The 20,679-nt window shown below is 36.7% G+C and overlaps 1 protein-coding gene across 6 annotated transcripts in view; it reads right to left on the reverse strand.

The window, feature by feature from the left end:
- The window catches only part of FAM184A (family with sequence similarity 184 member A), an 82,578-nt gene that overhangs the window by 1,957 nt on the left and 59,942 nt on the right, over positions 1-20,679 (reverse strand). For 2 of the 6 annotated variants that reach the window (XM_036317939.1, XM_036317940.1), the window contains exons 11-19: positions 19,471-19,683; positions 12,591-12,744; positions 12,304-12,431; positions 10,594-10,778; positions 10,012-10,158; positions 5,171-5,288; positions 2,898-3,002; positions 1,626-1,682; positions 12-214 (exon numbers count right to left, since the gene is read on the reverse strand). In XM_036317939.1, the coding sequence (XP_036173832.1) occupies positions 12-214; positions 1,626-1,682; positions 2,898-3,002; positions 5,171-5,288; positions 10,012-10,158; positions 10,594-10,778; positions 12,304-12,431; positions 12,591-12,744; positions 19,471-19,683 (1,310 nt within the window). The remainder of the gene's footprint in view (positions 1-11; positions 215-1,625; positions 1,683-2,897; positions 3,003-5,170; positions 5,289-10,011; positions 10,159-10,593; positions 10,779-12,303; positions 12,432-12,590; positions 12,745-19,470; positions 19,684-20,679) is intronic. The other 4 variants (XM_036317941.1, XM_036317942.1, XM_036317943.1 and 1 more) reach the window with 3 other exon arrangements.

Genomic DNA, 20,679 nt, shown 5'->3' on the forward strand with positions numbered 1-20,679 from the left:
ACGGGGCTCACCTCAAAAATGTCTTGGGCTCTTTGGGTGGCACTGGCTGTGGAAGTGGCTTGTTGCTGTTGAACTCAATATCGTGGACTGGAGAATTAGGAATGGGATCCAGACGGTTAGGATGTCCATTGCCCACTCCACCAGATTCCAGAGCACTTAGATTGGGAACACTCACAAACCTGTTTGTTGGTGATTTATCATTCTTCTTCTTTTGCTGCATTAAAAATAATACATGTGAGGATAGTCCCTGCATAAGGACAAGTGAGAAAAGAGGAATCATAGAAGATATAAATTTGGCATGGGAAAATTTTGGAAGCTTTCTGTTACATTGGGATGTTAATATGAACCAGTGTTACCCAAAGTGCGGTCTGGGGATCCTTGGAGGTGTTCTTTATCTACATGGAATCCTCACAGACAGACATGCTGCCAGGACAGAAAGAATGAGGAAGAAACATTTAGGAATGGTTCACGGGGAAGGGAGGAAGCAGTGGGAAGAATGCCAAGTGGTAAAGAATACTGGGAGGAAAAGGGGGAAAGAAGAAGGGAAAAGAGTAGGTCTTTCAGATAGCACAAGGATTTAGGCTAAAATTAGGAGAAGGTATAAAGTTAAGCATAATATTAAAAGAGAGTCCTGTGAACTTTAGCCATCTGTCAGAAGGAGGCAGTCCTTGCCTGGAAAAAAGGGAACGAGAAAATGCTTGGCAATACAGTTTGAAACAAATCTCACATTTCTACTTAAGATCTAAAGTTGACTTAGAGAAATAATTTGGTCTTAAATTTAATGCACCATCTTTCTGAAGAGAGAAAATTAAATATGCATAATTAAGTCTTCTTTCCCAATTAATTGGTAGTATCATTAATTGGCTCACAATCTTGTAGAAAAAATTAAAGTTTATAAAACAGATCAATTTTTAAATTTTTAATTGTTCTTTAAAATTAACAGATGAAATGGGGAATACAATAGCAGATTATCAAAATTTATCAGCTTGGCCCTAGCTGGTTTGGCTCAGTGGATAGAGTCTCGGCCTGTGGACTGAATGGTCCCAGATTCAATTCCAGTCAAAGGCAGATTTGACTGGTCCCAGATTCAATTCCAGCCTGGGTTGTGGGCTCAATCCCCAGTGAGGGGTGTGCAGGAGGCAGCCAATCAATGATTCTCTCTCATCATTGATGTGTCTCTCTCTCCTTTCCTCTCTGAAATCAATAAAAATATATTAAAAAATTGTATCAGCTTGTAAATCATTAACGTTAGTCTATTTTATTCACACCTCTAGAATCAATGAACATCATCTTACTATGCAGAATAAAAATTAACACGTAAAATACTTTCAATATTCCCATATTTTACTAATTAAATGTATGGTAAATGTATGAAAAAAATTTGGAAATTACTCCAGAGGTTGGAAAAAATACAATTAATAGATAAGATGGCCCTTTTCCTTTACTTACAAAGGAAATCTAGACATTGTCCTCTATAGCATAGTCTGTGACCACAGAGTCTCTGATAAGGAGCCTATGTTAGCCTAACTAAAAAAAGAAAGAATAATATTTTCTTCAGAACTATTTGTGGAAATTGAAGTCATTCTTAGGAGTCAAAAATAATTAGAAAGTTCTGAGAGATATACCTTTTGCATTTTCTTCTTCCAGTCACCAGAGGGCATAATGAAACCTACTGAAGATTTCTATTTTAAGAAATCAAAGGTATCATTGGTAAAGTTCTATAGTAATTGTTTTGTAGCTACAAACCTAATTCTAATAAACAATAAATACAAGGAAAATATTTCAAGCATATCTTGTCTTAACAAGTCTCATAATCTTGCTTTATAATTAAAAACTTACCTCACCCTAAATTATGAATTTAAAACTAAAACTGGCTACATTCATTCATTCACCAATTATTTCTTGTGAGCCTTCTATGTGTCAGGCAGTATTTTAGGCTCTGGAGATACAGTCATTCTATTTTATAAAACATCTAAGTTTAAAGTTTGGAAAGCTTTAATTTGTGAAAGGACACATTCCATGTTCTTAACAGAACTTTTATGGCCTTTGAAAACAAACATTTCTGACTAACAGCCTAACATACCTAAATTAGGCATGATGTACAAATTAACAAAATCCGAATTAAATAATATCTTTAGCACTAGCCCTTTTGCCAAAATACATGTAATCCTATGAAGCCAATATACATAATTATTTATTCCTTATTACTTGCTTTCATCACTAGAATAATTTTGGTGCCTTACAGGTAATAGGATAAAATTCTGCAAATGGGTATTTATTGAATACCCATTATACCCAAAGCACTATGATGGGAGCCATTGGAAGCTGGGTACAAAGCTGTATAAGACTTAGTCATGTCCATTTCATTCATCTCTAAGGCTCTTCTATCCTAAAAGAGTAATAAAGGGTCAGAATAGGTTATGTTCAGTTTTAATTAAGGAAAAGTCGTTAAGACTGAGAAAAGTAAAGTCTTTCTCTGACAGTTGGTCCAACCCAATGTCCGTTAAGATGGCAGGCCTTACTTAGGGGGAGCTGTTGGGTACACAGAGCTGGAGGGTCCCCCAGAAGCTGGTGAGCACTAGGAAATGACAAGAAGTTATCTTGAGGAGCCTTAGAAGATAGTTTTCTTTAGAGATATGAAAAACAGAATGACAGCACCAAAGTTTTATCATATGAATAAAATGTTATTTTAAGGGGCATTATCAACAAATAAATGAATATTATGGGAGTCTCATTCTGAAAATGAATACATAAAGCTTTCATGGATTTTAGTCCTAGATTATTAAATGTAAGAAGACATATTTTGGAAGGTTTAGCCTATGCTACTCTAAATATTTAATAAAGTTTTAATCAAGTTTTAAACCATATCCCTATTTCACAGTGTGTACAGCACATACCTTAGTCAATGGATTAATAACACCAACAGTAGGACTTGAATTAAACACTTTGTTGAAGTTAGTTTCTCGATTGACTAATTCCAGCTGATAAAACTTATTATCCTCCTATGCAAAAGAATTACAAACATCTCTTAAACATTTTCTAGTGAATGTTTAACAACTTAATTGTTTAAATGCCATTTCATTCAAAATTTAATAAAAAACCTGAATGAAGATTTATATACCTTGCTCAAAGATTTTTTAACCTGACTGCCAGTGCCTTCAAGACTGCTGGTGGGTAAGTTTTCAACATCTTTCAAACCCTATGCTCCGGCTCTCTTCTCTACCCTTTAATACCTTTTGCCTTAAGACTGGGTGTAAATGTTTTAGGTGTTCCCATCCATGTTGCAAAGGGCTGACGGTGCAGTTTGGGCCAGCTTAACCTGCACTCGTGGAGCTGTGTGCACGGTTGAGTTGTTTCCACATGTGAAGATGACACTAGGATATAGCATTATTCTTGAGTCCTGGAAGGATAGTTGATCTTGTCTAAGCTCCTCTCTGAGACATCAATGTATGACGGCGGTTGTAAGCACAGACAGAGACACAGTGAACAGCCCATACACAGACAAACACTTTGCCTTTGTCTTCACCAACAACATGTGCTAACTGAACAACCGGACGGGTGGAAGTAAACAGAAGTAAATGGAACCGTGTGAGATGTAGGATTGTGCTCTAGTAGAACTAGATTCTTCATCTCTCTCTTAGTTACCACTATCATCATTTTCATCATTAATTTTAGCCCCTGTGCCTCCCAGTCCACAGAATCGGGGTATAGTGGAAAGAGAGTGGAACAACCCATGGCTAGATCCCTGGCTTTGTCACACACTGTGTAGCTTTGGAAACTTACTTTACTCTTTGAAGTCTAATACCTATCCTGTTGTGAGGAAAAAATACAATTTTACCTGTAACACTCAGTAAGAGCTAGAAAATCAATAGCTATTTCTATGGACCATAGATGAACTGAGAATCTTCGAGAGAGAGCCTGTAGCTTAGACTTCGTCATGACACCTTTTGTCCATGGGAACAGGGTTCCACGGAACACAGTTTAGGAAATTAACTGACTAACCTACAAGAGTACAATGCAGACTAATGCATGAGTGCGCTATTCTTTCCTACCAAATTCTAATTCTGCATGTATATGCAATACGCTTGCTAATCTGTGCCTGGAATGTCAGGTAATTTTCCATGAATCTACTGCTATCAGACAGAACACTCTGTGAGGCCTGTGCCCATGCTCACACTGCCTGCAGAACTGGGCGGTTAATGTGTAGAAGCAGCAGAGCACACGCTCTATCTCTCCAATGCCTGCTCCTGCGTTCATCTACAAACCCCAGTCTATTGACCGCCTGTTGCTTTTGGCAGGAACTTCTAAACCTAGACAACAGACTTGTTGTTGTCTAGGTCTGGCTGCTAGAAGAGATCTGTTAAGGCAAAGGGACGTCAGAAATAAGTGCTCTTAGGCTCTCCTTGCACGCTGATGTCCAAAGTTTTTAATTGAAGGGATCGAGGAGCAGGTAGAATGATGAGTATTCAATTTCTAGTTTTACTCTGAAAGACTTCTCATGTCAGAGGCAGTAAAAGGCAATATGTTAATTGCGGGTCAGAACATGTAATTTTAGAAGACTCTGAAATGTTTTATGGGTTTTAAAATGATTGTGTACTTTTTATTCTTAAGGAATAATGGCTTTAATGAAAACAGTGTATTTGTCAAGTTTGTCTTTTCTTCCCTGATGGATTTCTCAGAACCCCTAACACCTCAATGTGAACTGAGAATCTTTGAGAGAGAGCCTGTAGCTTAGACTTCGTCATGACACTTTTCGTCCATGGGAGCAGGGTTCCACGGAACACAGTTTAGGAAATTAACTGGCTAACCTACAAGAGTACAATGCAGACTAATGCTTTAGTGTGCTGACTATTCTTTCCTATCAAATTCTAATTCTGCATGTATAATACAGACACTTCAATAGAACATTAACTGTACATTGACAATGACATATTATTAAACATTTGATATGCACTAAAAATACTGAAAAAAGAGGCACCAAATTTAAATGTTAAAATTACTTAGAATTTCTTTCCCTTGTTCATAACATTTTAATAAACTTTCAATCACAATGCACATAGGTTATACTTTCAATTTTTGTTTAGCATTACTTAAACATATTTCCCCATGTTTCCCCAATCAACAGAGTATTGATTTACTACATGGTTACACCAAAAACAAAATGTCTTACAATTAGTTTCTTTATGACATGGTCCCTTTCTGTAAGCATGGTTTTTAATTCTGTAATCATCTGTACATCTTCTGGTTTTGACTCTCTCTTTAGATATTTTTCTTCCATTTCTTCTAGTCTAAAAACAAGAAAATCTTTAGCTCAGTAAGATGACTCAGCAAGGTTTGGTAATACCTACAGTTTTTCATATTAGCCCAGTTGAATACACACAAAAACTAAAAACCAAACTTTTTCCTTAAAACTTTAGAGGGTAATGATAGGACTGTTTCAAGAACTAAAGCGGTATTAAAAACTCTCCAGGGTTAGATGCTATTAAAGGCTTTGCTGTGTACTTTTTGAGTAATTCATTCATTTTATGCCATTCCAAGAGTATATGGGATTGAAGTAAGGTAAGCTCTGTAGAAGAAATGATATGCTGAATGCTACTAAATTAGCTGGAAATGTAGGCTTACTATTAGAACTCACCACAAATACAACATTGTGTTATGACATAAGGCTTGGTAACATATACAAAAGGGACAAGAAAAAAAATACAGAGGAAAGGGAAACAAGGGATACACATATGAAATCATTCTTTCCTGGTCTATAAGAAATTCAGTTTTAAAATGCTGTTATCAGCTAATCCATATGCACTGTGAAAAAGGTTTATCAGGTTTAAGAACGTTGTATGTCCTTCTAGGCCTAGTCTGCCGTGAATGAAATGACAAGGTAACTGGACCGAAGGCACTGAAGACTAGAATGGAGGTTGCATTTGTGAGCAGAGGAGACATGGACTCTGAAGAGTCTAACATTTCGGAACAGGGCAGAATTCAGAAGATACAAATGGAAACTGCTGGCTTAGTTTGGAAAAGCACTTTCCACTTTAGAAATTTTAAATAATTAGAACAATTAAAAAATCATTATAGTTTTTAGAATAAAAGGGATAAAACTTAAGCTCAATAAAATTATGATTAATGAAGATTCACAGAAAAATTTATTCAATCAACAAGATGAATTTGTAGATGATCTGTCTTCAAGGAACTGGTAACCCATGCCCATCCCCTAATTCCAGAGCAGTATCAGAATCTCTGTGTTTTAGTAATTTCAGTAAACTCCTCCGCTACCTCAGCCCAAGCTAAAGGTGCGCAGATAACATATTTGGTCCCCTATCCAGTCCCATAGCTAAAGTTCTAACCTGGAGGTGGGGAGGGATGAGGGTGACAAGAGGTGTGGGGTTAGGAAGTAACTGTCTCAGATCAGATGGGATTTTGTCAGTTCAGTGTGAGGTTCCACTATTTCTATTTTTGTTCTTTTGTGACAATGCAGAATGTGTGGAAACTGTGATCCACCGACCTCACATAAAGTGACCTTGCTTTTATCACAATACGGCATTTTATGGACAAAACTTCCTATATTTTATGGGCAAAGGTTTTAAGAAGCTTGAAAAACCAGTCAAAGAAAAAGGCATTTGGGTTTAACACTGGAGTAGCCACAAGATGCCACTGGAGTACTTTCATTATCATCAAAAGCAAGGTAACAAGAACTACTTGCAGCTGAACAAGAATACTTGGTTGTTAGTGGTCGCTAACCGCCCGCCCCCAAAACACACACAAAGTATGTCTATCTTTTGTTCTAATACAGCGATATTCAACCTTTTTCATCTCATGGCACACATAAACTAATTGCTAAAATTCTGCAGGACACCAAAATATATATTATTTTTTTGCTGATCTGACAAAAAAAATAGGCATCATTTTGATTCATTTGCACAGAACTGCTCCTGTGTTGGTTGTTCTCATTATTTTATTTGACGATCTAAGGGAAAAGAGGTCAGGACTCCTGACTAAATAGTTAGGTATTGTATGTTTTAAAAATTCTGTGGCACACCAATTGAAAATCGCTGATCTAGAACAGTAAGAAGGTAACGTAAAGTGAGTCTAAAATCAGTTACAATTCCCGAGCTACCATTTTGCATAATAAAGGTCTGCTCTGAACCTAAATTCTAATATTTGTTTTCATTTAGCTTAAACATTCTTTACCTACAAAATTATCAGTTAATCTTCTCCACAAAATACCCTTACATCACCAACATTTTTTATCAAATACCTGGATATTAAAGGGAAAAAAATAATTCATTAAACTGGACAGACAGAATCAACATAAACACAAATGGGAAAGCATTAAAGGAGAAAACAAGTAATATGATATGGATTTAACTTGCAAGAATATTTTCAAAATTATTAGTCTTTTGAAATTCTAATAGGAAGAACACTTGGTCCTATTTTGATACCACTTCAAGTCAACACTAGTTAACTTCCTTCACTTGCCTCACACAATATTCTAAGCCGGCATGGCTTCCCAAAGCTTAGGTGTGAGTGATTGAAGGTACAGGAGATGATTTTTAACTTGTTCTCCTTTAGTCTTTCTGATCACAAGAAGAAGAAAGTCTGTTTGGGTCCATATAACCTTAAATAACCTTCATAATATATGCTTCATACCCTGTTTCACAACACTCAGGCAAGCCATGAACATCATGCTAGCTAGAATCTAATAATATTGTTTTATTTTCACAGAATTTACATTTATGTAACTATAGCTTAACCTCTATTTTGAATAATAGATATAATTTTTCAGTAGTGATTATGGTTTTACTGTAGAGATAAGTTTTTCTGTTAAATTTTTAAGTTAAAATGAACCAATTAAAAATATTAAGAAAATAATATCAGAGGTAACCAGAAATAACCAAATTCCCAAAGGAAATGTGAGGGAAATAACTGCCTTGAGGTAACCATACAAGTACATATAGTCTTTTCACTCAAAATATGGATTCCCATTAAAAGTAATACAAAAAGAGAATAGACAGAAGTAGAATATATAAAATTGCCATTCAGGGTCACTGTTGGATTCTCCCAGGTATGCACTGATTTATTTTATTTTATTTTTATTTTTTGGACTTGAGAATATATAGGTCAATGTCTATGATTCATAGACAACACAAACCTAAAATATAAATCCCACCCTCACCGGTTTGGCTCAGTGGATAGAGCGTCGGCCTGTGGACTGAAAGTTCCCAGGTTCCATTCTGGTCAAGGGCATGTACCTTGGTTGTGGGCACATCCCCAGTAGCGTGTGTGCAGGAGGCAGCTGATTGATATTTCTCTCTCATCAATGTTTCTAACTCTCTATCCCTCTCCCTACCTCTCTGTAAAAAAAAATCAATAAAATATATTTAAAAAAATGAAATAAAATAAAATATAAATGCCTAAAAAGCTGTGTAAAACTGTATTTTTAAAAGTTTCCAAGTTAATAGTCCTTCCATGCTGCCTTTTAAAATAAATAATTGACAAAAATATCAGTAAATTGAGAGTTTGAAGCCAAACAAAGGTATTACTAGGCACATGTATATTTTAGAACTAGAGGCCCAGTGCGCTGGGGAGTGGGCGAGGGTCCCTCAGCCTGGCCTGCGCCCTCTCGCAGTCTGGGAGCCCTTGGGGGGGATGTCCAACTGATGGCTTAGCGCTGCAATGGAGGCGGGAGAGGCTCCCGCCACTGCCGCTGTGCTCACCAGCTGTGAGCCCGGCTTCTGGCTGAGTGGCCCACCTCCTGTGGGAGCACACTGACCACCAGGAGACAGCTCCTGCGTTAAGCGTCTGCCCCCTGGTGGTCAGTGCGCATCATGGCAACTAGTAGTTCCGCCGTTCGGTCTATTTGCATATTAGCCTTTTATTATATAGGATTTTAATTGTATAAAGACAAAAGAACTCGGTTATACCATCCTTCTCTACAGCCTGCAGGAAAAGTAGTAACTAAAGCAATTCAATGGCAACCTTTTTTCCCCCAAAAAAATTGTGGACCCAGATGACTTGTGACAATGGGACTACTACATCCTTATCTCACAAAGTTTATGAAAATAACCTGAATGGTAATTTAAAAACCAAAGGACAACAACAGAAAGCAACAGCTAAGAGAACTCAAACAACTTTTAAAGACTAAGTAATTCTGATGTGGTGGGGTGCTTCTTTTCAATTAGGGGTTACTGACCTACTTAAAGTCCAAGTACAGAAACTCAGTATTTCCTCCAAGAAGAAATTATCAGTTTAGAGTAGATTAATTCTGAGATAACTTAAGTAGGACCAGGGTTTGGGCCACAGAGATTAAGTAAATGCTAGTTGCATTGACTACAGCAGTTTATGAAATAAGTGTCTAGGAAAGAGAGGGGCTATTAAACATTGTTTAAAAATTAAGCAACCATTAGAAATTTGCATTTTAATAATATTACTTACTATGTATGACTTTATTTGTTATATTTTACCTTTATTGATTTTTAAAATCATAAAACAAATGCTTATTATAGACATTCAAACAATATCTAAGTAGAGTATATAACATTAAAAAGAAAGTCTTTGCTTGTCCTTACCCCCAATACCTCCTAATTCTAGTCCCTAAAGGGAACCACTATCATTAAAATTTCGTATTGGTTTTTTTAAGATCTTTTGATCTTTTTATAAAACATGTATTATTAGTATGATCTACTGGTCATAATATGCTCTTTATACTTAACCTTATATTGGGGACATCTTTTGAGTTTTCACCATGGGTGACAGTTCATGATCCTCAGGGACAGTCTTAGACAAAGTCTCATCCTAGTAGAATTATAGAAGTAGCAGCTAATAAACATAATCACTCGACTGACTGACCCTAATTAAAAAATGTCATACCACAATTACCATCTGGAATATACACTTGTTTCCTTTTTTAAGTATCATTTAATTACTTCAAAAGAGTAGCTAAGCTGAGGTAAGACACAATGCTCCTCAGGTTATTATCGGCATATGAATTTTCTTTAATATAATGTGACTTACGACACTTGTAAAGCTGCATTTATTTCCTTGAGTAGCTCGTTAGTCTTATTAAAATCTGCCCGCATGACATTTTTCTCTCTGAGGTGGTCTGCTGTCATGACATCCAGCTCTTTCTCAAGTCTCTTGTTTAAATCTTGCTCATGCAACCTGTTTAATTTATTTTTGGTTAAGAAAATGTTATTCTCGAGTCAAGCTTTCAAACTTTCTATATTCTACCAGATTTGAAATGGCTTTAGGTGCAATATATAGGAAACTAATGGAAATAACCTAAAGTAAGTTACTCACTTTAATCTTCCAGCTTGTTAAAGTTGTCTCCTTTAATGCTTTTTGAAATAACATTTTAAAAGGATTTAGTTAATTTTATACAATTGCCAAAGTGGATGAATGCATATACATCATTCAAAATATAACATTTCATCTACGTTCTAGATTATAACATAGTCAACAAGGTCAAAAGTGGTCTTCAATATCTTATTAGAAGACAGTCTAGTCATAAAAATAGGCCTGTATTGCTAAATACTATCACAACAGTCTGTCAGATAACACTGCAAATTCATCCTGATATAATAGTGGCATACATACCTCATCTGTTGGTTAGATTCACTTCGTATTCTGAGAATTTCTTTCCCTTTAAATTCCAATTCTTTGGTTAGGGCACTTATATTTTCATGAAGGTGTTGTACCTCCTTATCCAAGTCAGAGATGTGATGCTCTCTGTGCCTTAATTCATCTTGTAGATCTGTTATTCTGCACATCTGCTCCTTACTCTGCAAAATGCAAATAATTCTTAAAAGTTTTCTACATATTTGCTTTCTGTGTTTATCTGAGGGAAAGAAAATGGAACACTGGAATGTCAAATGTAACACATCTGGCATTACTTCAAAAGCGAACTGCTGAAATGAGAACATGTCAAGGCCTCTTCTCTTTCCGTATTTATAAGTGTTTATATGCCTACAGCTTCAATAATGTCAGAGCTACAAGAGACCCAAAAGACCATAAAAGCACATTTCCCTCATTTTACAGATGAGCAGACTAAAACCCAAGAGATGATTTGTCCAAGGAAGATTTATAATCAATGGCAGAACTGAAGTTAGAACACAGGGCTCTCACATACTCAACAAGTTATGTGGTCTACAATAGGATGCTGGCACCATTGTCCTTCAACCTAAAAAGGACCCACATCTATGGAGGCCATCCCAACACACATACACACATATCACATGGCTTAGAAAGCAGACTATGTCCAAAGGCCACTGAAGTAAATGCAGTTATCTTGTCTGAAAGAGAAATTTCCTTCTGTTTTCTTAGAAGTCAGTTTTCTAAAGTTCTACAGGCCTAGCTAGACATTGTTGATTTCAATGTTAGCAGTCCACTTGAAGAAAATATAACTTCCGTCCATGATTATAAGGTTGCTCATTTAAAACTTTCTAGTAATGAAAAGAAAATTTAGGCTAGTCATTTAACATAGCTGAAGACTAATAAAGTAAAATTCATGTCTAATCTACACTAATAAAAGGGAAAGATGCAAATTAACTGTACCTTCACAATGCCCACCAGCCAATCAGGAGTGAGTATGCAAATTAACCGGACAAAGCTGTTGGGTTAATTTGCATGTGCAGGCACCAAGTGGCCAGGAGCGTTCCTCATCACCCCAGCTGCTCTGGGACTCTGGGCAGTGTGGGAAGGCAGAAAGGCAGCTCCGGGCTGGAGCGAAGGCAGTGTCGGCAGCCAGGGGAAGGAAGGCCCATTCTTGCACGAATCTTTGTGCATCGGGCCTCTAGTCCTACATAATAAAAGGATAATATGCAAATCGACTAAATTGTGGAACGAATGGTCGCTATGACGTGCACACTGACCACCAGGAGGCAGACGCTCAATGCAGTAGCTGCCTCCTGGTGGTCAGTGTGCTCCCAGAGGGGGAGCGCTGCTCAGCCAGAAGCCCTAAGCCAGGCTCACAGCTGGCAAGCGTAGCAGCAGTGGCGGGAGCCTCTCCCACCTCTGCAGCAGCGCTAAGGATGTCTGACTGCCAGTCGTCAGTTGGACATCCCCCAAGGGCTCCTGGACTGCGAGAGGGTGCAGGCCAGGCTGAGGGACCCCGCCAAGTGCATGAATTTCATGCACTGGGCCTCTAGTAAACAAATAATAGCTTTCATTGCACTGTCTAAAAAATCTAGATAGTAAATAATAATAACTTAAAAATACTAGTTATTATAAAATAACTTTCAGAGAATTGTGAACCTTCAAATCTACTCACATTTAAGAAATAATCACAGAATAGAATGTTTTCTCTACCTGTCTCCTGCTGATGTCTATGCTTCTCTCTAACTCCATTTTAGCAGCTGCCAATTCTTGGTGATGATTATGCCATAACAAATCAATTGTAGCTGCGTGTTGATGGTTTAGTTCTGAACGTAAAGAAGCTGGAATCCAAGGATAAAAAGAGGTTTAGCATATTTTAAAAAATATTATACAGATACATATATTTTAAAAAAAACAAAAAAATTTGTGATTTCATGTTAAATTTTTAAGTAGAAGAATATGCAAATTAATATGACAAGATTATAACCCATTCAGAATACCAAGCATCGCCTTTCCTTCATCTTCTAATTCAAACCGAAGAGTCTGGAGTTCCTGCTCCATTTCTACCCGGAAGCCCTCCATTGACTCTCTGTGTGCATCTTTTAATGACTGAAGCTCTGCAGAATGTTTTTGCTGTAAATGATTTTCAAGAGCCTACAATAGTAGAAAGATATTCAAATTATTATGTTAGACTATAGGAAGAAAACTGCAAATAAAAATAAAATAATTACCAAACCCAATTATTACTTAAGAAAAACAAGGCATTTTTAATTCATTTACCAGAAAATTAAAGATAATCACCATTAAAACATAAATTAGTAGAGCCACTTTAAACAATAAACTAATCGTCATGAAACTAGTTTGACTCAATATATTGTGTTTGAATTGGAATATGGACTCTCGCCCTAAAGCAGTTTTCAATAAAGACATTTCTAAAGCTGCTAACAGGTGTGAACCACCTGAAATCAATGAATAATTCTTCTTTCAGACAGAAAAAACAAGATGAGGGTATTAACATGAAAAAATCTTCGGATCAGGGAAGAAGAGATGGGGGCGCTTATACATATCAAATATTGTGTAGCTACCTCCTAGAGCCCTTCTTTATGACTGCACTTGTGAACAGAAGCAAAGGCTCGGAGAAGAGGCAGCTGAAAAAGGAAACCAAAGCTTTTTGTGTGATTTGTTTCAAAAGCCTAACCAGAGAGAACAGACTGCATGTGGCTAAGACTACAGCCACAGGGGAAAAGACAGAACTCAGGTACTTCAGGTTTAGAGAGTGAACGGTGCCAGGAGGGGTTTATCTGGCTGTAACCTGTCACATGAAAGGGTTCTGGGAAAGATACTGTATTATAACTAGGGCAGCATTTCTTTAATCATTATTCTAAAATGCTGTTTTTACAAATTAGTATTTGGCCACTTTTGTACACTGTTTTAAAAAGTGTTTTTATTTCTGAAAAATAAAACATACGCTAAATAGGGTAAAATACGGGACTTTTAGTTTAGACAACATTACTTGGGTAGCTTGGCTACCTAATGATCAACAATAAAATTGCAGATTCTGATTTCTTTTAAAAATGATTAGTTTGAAAAGACAGGAGGAGAGCCTAAGGGAGCTTTGGGACAACATGAAACGAAACAACATACGAATAATAGGGGTACCAGAACAACAGAAGGATGAACAAGGATTAGAAAACCTATTAGAAGAAATAATATCAGAAAACTTCCCTGAGGTGGGGAAGAAAAAAGTCACACAAGCCCAGAGAGTCCCAAACAAGGTGAACCCAAAAAGACCCACACCAAGACACATCATAATTACCATGGCAAATGTTCAGGACAAAGAGAGAATCTTACAGGCTGCAAGAGAGAGACGGAAAGTTACATACAAGGGATCTCCCATTAGATTGTCAAATGATTTCTCAACAGAAACACATCAGACCAGAAAAGAATGGACGGAAATTTACAAAGTGATGCAAAGCAAAGGACTGAATCCAAGAATACTCTATCCAGCAAGGCTATCATTCAAACTTGAAGGGGAAATAAGAAGCTTCACAGACAAAAAAAGGCTAAGGGAGTTTATCACCACCAAGCCAGCAATGCAAGGAATGCTAAAGGGACTGGTATAAAAATAAGAAATAAAAAGCTCAGAAAGAAAACAGCCACACAAAAACAGAAATGCCTACAAACAAGTACCTTTCAATAATAACTTTAAACGTAAACGGACTAAATGCTCCAAACAAAAGACATCGAGTGGCTGAATGGATAAAAAAACATGACCCATACATCTGCTGTCTACAAGAAACCCACCTCATTAGAAGGGACTCACACAGACTGAAAGTGAAAGGATGGAAAAATATCTTTCAGGCAAATGGAAAGGAAAAGAAAGCTGGGGTAGCAATACTTATATCGGACAAAATAGACCTCAAAGTGAAGGCCATAACAAGAGATAAGGAAGGCCACTTCATAATACTAAAGGGATCAATACAACAAGAAGATATAATCCTGGTAAACATATATGCACCCAATGCAGGAGCACCCAAATTCATAAAAAAACTCCTGGAAGATATCAAAGGAGACATCGACAACAATACAATCATAGTAGGGGACTTTAATACACCACTGACAGCACTGGATAAGTCCTCTAGACAAATAATCAGCAAAGATATAGCAATCCTAAATGACTCACTAGATCAGATGGACTTAATAGACATCTTCAGAACACTTCACCCGAAAGCCAGGGAATATACATTCTACTCAAATGCTCATAGGACATATTCAAAAATAGACCATATATTGGGTCACAAGCAAAGTATCCCCAAATTCAAGAAAATTGAAATCATAAAAAGCGTCTTCGCAGACCACGATGGCATAATATTAGAAATAAACTACAATAAAAACAACCCAAAATACTCAAACACCTGGAAGCTGAATAGCATGCTATTAAATATTGATTGGGTTACCAATGAAATCAAAGAAGAAATTCGAAACATCCTGGAAACTAATGACAATGAAAACACAACAATCCAAAACCTATGGGACACAATGAAAGCAGTCCTGAGAGGGAAGTTTATAGCTCTACAGGCCTATCTCAACAAACAAGAAAAAATGGTAGTAAATCATCTAATTCTACAACTCAAAGAATTAGAAAGAGAGCAACAAGAAAACCCCAGAGTGAGCAGAAGGAAGGAGATAATAAAGATTAGAGCAGAAATAAATGACATAGAGACCAAAAAAACAATACAGAAAATCAATGAAACCAAGAGCTGGTTCTTTGAAAGGATAAACAAGATTGACAAACCTCTAGCCAGACTCACCAAGAAGCAAAGAGAGAGGACCCAAATAAACAAAATCAGAAACGATAGAGGCGAAATAACAACAGACCCCACAGAAATACAAATGATTGTTAAAAAATACTATGGACAGCTCTACTCCAACAAACTAGACAACCTGGAGGAAATGGACAAATTCCTAGAAAAATACAACATTCCAAAACTCAATCAGGAAGAATCTAAAAATCTCAACAGGCCAATAACTATGGAAGAAATTGAAGCAGTCATCAAAAAGCTTCCAGCAAACAAAAGCCCAGGACCAGACGGCTTCACAGGGGAGTTTTACCAAACATTCAAGGAAGAACTAAAACCTATCCTCCTCAGACTACTACAAAAAATTCAAGAGGAAGGAACACTTCCAAGCTCATTCTATGAAGCCAGCATCACCCTAATACCAAAACCAGGTAAAGACAACACAATGAAAGAGAATTACAGGCCAATATCCCTCATGAACATAGATGCCAAAATCCTCAACAAAATCTTAGCAAATCGGATCCAGCAGTACATCAGAAAGATCATACACCACGACCAAGTAGGATTTATCCCAGGGATGCAAGGATGGTACAATATCCGCAAATCAATAAACGTGATACATCACATAAACAAATTGAAAGAAAAAAACCACATGGTCATATCAATTGATGCAGAAAAAGCATTTGACAAAATTCAACACCCATTTTTGATAAAAGCTCTCAGCAAGGTGGGAGTAGAAGGATCATACCTCAACATAATAAAAGCCATATATGACAGGCCCACAGCCAACATCATACTCAATGGACAAAAACTAACACCATTTCCCCTAAGAACAGGAACAAGACAGGGATGCCCCCTCTCACCACTCCTGTTCAACATAGTACTGGAAGTGTTAGCCATTGCAATTCGGCAAGAAGAAGAAATAAAAGGCATCCAAATTGGAAAAGAGGAAGTAAAACTGTCCTTATTTGCAGACGACATGATATTATACATACAAAACCCTAGAGACTCCATCAAAAAGCTACTGGACTTAATACAGGAATTTGGCAATGTAGCAGGATACAAAATTAACCCCAAGAAATCCGAGGCATTTCTATACACCAATAGTGAACTTTCAGAAAGAGAGATTATAAAAACAATCCCGTTTACCTTCGCACCAAAAAAATTAAGCTACCTAGGAATAAACTTAACTAAAGAGGTAAAAGACCTCTACTCAGAAAACTACAGGACGTTGAAAAAAGATATAGAGGAAGACATAAACAGATGGAAGAACATACCGTGTTCATGGATTGGTAGAATCAACATCATTAAAATGTCCATACTACCCAAAGCAATCTATAAATTCAACGCACTTCCCATTAAAATACCAACGGCATACTTCAGAGATCTAGAACGAACTCTCCAAAAATTCATCTGGAATAAAAAAAGACCTCGAATAGCTGCAGCAATCCTGAAAAAGACCAAAGTAGGTGGGATCTCAATACCAGATATCAAGATGTATTACAAAGCCACTGTTCTCAAAACTGCCTGGTACTGGCACAAGAATAGGCATATAGATCAATGGAATAGAATAGAGAGCCCAGAAATCGGCCCGAACCAATATGCTCAATTAATATTTGACAAAGGAGGCAAGAACATACAATGGAGCCAAGATAGTCTCTTCAATAAATGGTGCTGGGAAAATTGGACAGATATATGCAAGCAAATGAAACTAGACCACCAACTTACACCATACACAAAAATAAACTCAAAATGGATAAAGGACTTAAATGTACGACAGGAAACTATAAAAATTTTAGAAGAATCCAAAGGCAACAAAATCTCAGACATATGCCGAAGCAATTTCTTCACTGATACAGCTCCTAGGGCACTTGAAACTAAAGAGAAAATGAACAAATGGGACTACATCAAAATAAAAAGCTTCTGCACAGCAAAAGAAACCATCAACAAAACAACGAGAAAACCCACTGTGTGGGAAAACATATTTGCCAATGTCATATCCGATAAGGGCCTAATCTCCAAAATTTATAGGGAACTCATACAACTTAACAAAAGGAAGATAAACAATCCAATCAAAAAATGGGCAAAGGACCTAAATAGACACCTTTCAAAAGAGGACATTCAGAAAGCCAAGAGACATATGAAAACATGCTCAAAGTCACTAATCATCCGAGAGATGCAAATCAAAACAACAATGAGGTACCATCTCACACCTGTCAGACTGGCTATCATCAACAAATCAACAAACGACAAGTGCTGGAGAGGATGTGGAGAAAAAGGAACACTTGTGCACTGCTGGTGGGAATGCAGACTGGTGCAGCCACTATGGAAGACAGTATGGAGTTTCCTTAAAAAACTGAAAATGGAACTCCCGTTTGACCCTGTGATCCCACTTCTAGGAATATATCCCAAGAAACCAGAAACACCAATCAGAAAGGATATATGCACCCCTATGTTCATAGCAGCACAATTCACCATAGCTAAGATCTGGAAACAGCCTAAGTGCCCATCAGTAGATGAATGGATTAGAAAACTGTGGTACATCTACACGATGGAATACTATGCTGCTCTAAAAAGGAAGGAACTCTTACCATTTGCAACGTCATGGATGGAACTGGAGAGCATTATGCTAAGTGAAATAAGCCAGTCAATGAAGGAAAAATACCACATGATCTCACTCATTCATGGATAATAGAGACCATTATAAACTTTTGAACAATAATAGATACAGAGGCAGAGCTGCCTCAAACAGATTGTCAAACTGCAGCAGGAAGGCCGGGGAGGGTTGCGGGGCAGGAGGTAGGGGGGTAAGAGATCAACTAAAGGACTTGTATGCATGCATAGAAGCATAACCAGTGGACATAAGACATTGGGGGATAGGGGAGGCTAGGGGATTGTCTAGGGCGGGGGGATAAAATGGACACATATGTAATACCCTTTGTAATACTTTAAGCAATAAAAAAAAAAAAAAAAAAAAAATGATTAGTTTTAAAAGGACTAAATGTGTAAAATTAAAGTACTAAGTGAGAGCTTTTGTGTTATTCCAATTCACAAATGGCATCCAACAATAGATTACTTAGCAATGCAATAGGCCTCATTTTTAACCAAAGGAACTTCCTTGACCAGATCAAGAGACTTCATCTTACTGTATTAAGTGAACTGTTTTTAAAAGGATGGAACTTTCTTGTTTTAATTTCTTTATAACATAACACTTCTTATATAATAGTGCCTGCTCCCAGATAAAGAATTAAGAGACAACTTATATCTGTAATGATTATAGATATTGTAAATTATTATTAGTAAAACTGTATTTTTCTATCAGTCTTTATCTTAATTACCATAAGGTCCTTAGGAGAAATTGGAAAATACAGTGTTAAGAAATAAACTATACCAAAATTAATCACAGTAGGACTATGTCAAACTACAATTTTAACAAAGAACTGAGTAATGGATATGGGGAGACTCTATATGCATAAATCTATTTGATTTAAATATCTGCTGAGTGATTTGTTTATATCACTATTTTTCATATAGCCTTTGGGCTGTACATAGGGGATTGCACTATTTTTAAATGTCTGTAATTTCACTGCGAGTTTTGTACATTTTTTTATAAGTGTGAGGAAAAAAATAGGGGTTAAAAAATATATAAATTATTTGGAATACATGCCTTTTGAAGATCCAGCCTGAAAGAGAAACACTAAAAATTTGATGAAAGACTACTGTCATTTCAAGATAGTATTAAGTGATTATAGTGGTAACAGCTCAATCAAACCATACTAAACTTATTTAATCACTGTTAACTCTATAACAAACCAGACGGACTATTAGTCTCATCATGAACTTGGCAATGTAATGGAAAACAGATATAATATATAAGCCCTAGCCTAACTTGTCTGCGATAGTGTGTAACTACTGTTTATGTTTAAACACTGTGACCCCTACAGGAAGTCTTATACCAGAAAACACCTTGAAATAAAGCCACACACACAGTTTCCTCAAGTTAAAACACTGGTAAGAATTTGAAGGCTAATTATTATTAGGCTGCTGGACTTCATCTGAATAGACGTCACATTAATCTTACTCTTTGTTCCTTTTCCTTTTCTTCTTCCATAGTTTGAAACGCAAGCACATGTGCTTCCTTTAAAGACTTGTGTCTCTGTTGATGTTGTTCCTCTAATTCTTCAAGCTCTTGTGTAAGTCGTTGTCGTTCTTGTGTGAACTGGGCTTGCAGTTGCTGCAAAGAAGTCTGGGACTGGGAAAGCTGCAGCTCCAGGTTCTGTTTCAGCAAGGAGATCTATGCCACAGGATGGGACACGGTGAAGAAGAAACACAAGGCACATTTCACAAACTGCTAATCGAAGGGGGGAAGCATTTCAACAATATCCACTGTAGTAAAACAACTGCCTTAAGAAAATACCTTAAAATGTTTACCATATATCATCGGTATCTAATCTTTAGGTAGTACCGCTTTCAATTCTATTTTTTAGTCGTTATCCTAAAAATAGAATTTAGTGACATTAAGTTTGTAGACTAAAGAACACTGAAGCTCACATTTAGAAATATAATGAACATCTATGTTGTATTGCAATAAATATTCACAATATGAAATTAAAACAAAAGTCAACTAATGTATTTAGATTATAGTCACTTCAAAGAGATAGTATGAAAAGTTAAACTGCTTATTTGTGAGGTAGTAATGTTGAGTTGTTTGGACTGTGGGCTCTGAGTTAAAATTCGAGCCTCACCACTTGCTAGTATCGACACCTCTGTGTGAGAATGAAGTATGTTACTATGCGTCGTTCACTTAGAACAGTTCCTGGAATGTAGTAAGTGCTCAATAAATGTTAGCTAAGATGATTTGAGGATTAAAAAGCTACTGTTTAAAAGATTTATCAGCTCATAATTTAGAATCCTTGTTTAAAAAAAGGTTTTTGAGTTTTTATTTAACTCAAAAACCTTGCAAACCTTCAAGCTTTTTAAAAATCATAACCATCCCACAATCCTCTAGTTCAGTGATGGCAAACCTATGACACGTGTGTCAGAGGTTACATGCATGCAAACTCATTTTTTTTGGTTGATTTTTCTTCGTTAAATGGCATTTAAATATATAAAATAAATATCAAAAATATAAATCTTTGTTTTACTATGGTTGCAAATATCAAAAAATTTCTATATGTGACACGGCACCAGAGTTAAGTTAGGGTTTTTCAAAATGCTGACATGCCGGGCTCAAAAGGTTCGCCATCACTGCTCTAGTTATATCCTTATAATAATGACAGGTGCCTTTATT

The sequence above is a fragment of the Myotis myotis genome, unplaced genomic scaffold, assembly GCF_014108235.1.
Source record: "Myotis myotis isolate mMyoMyo1 unplaced genomic scaffold, mMyoMyo1.p scaffold_m19_p_7, whole genome shotgun sequence".
Classification (NCBI taxonomy): domain Eukaryota; kingdom Metazoa; phylum Chordata; class Mammalia; order Chiroptera; family Vespertilionidae; genus Myotis; species Myotis myotis.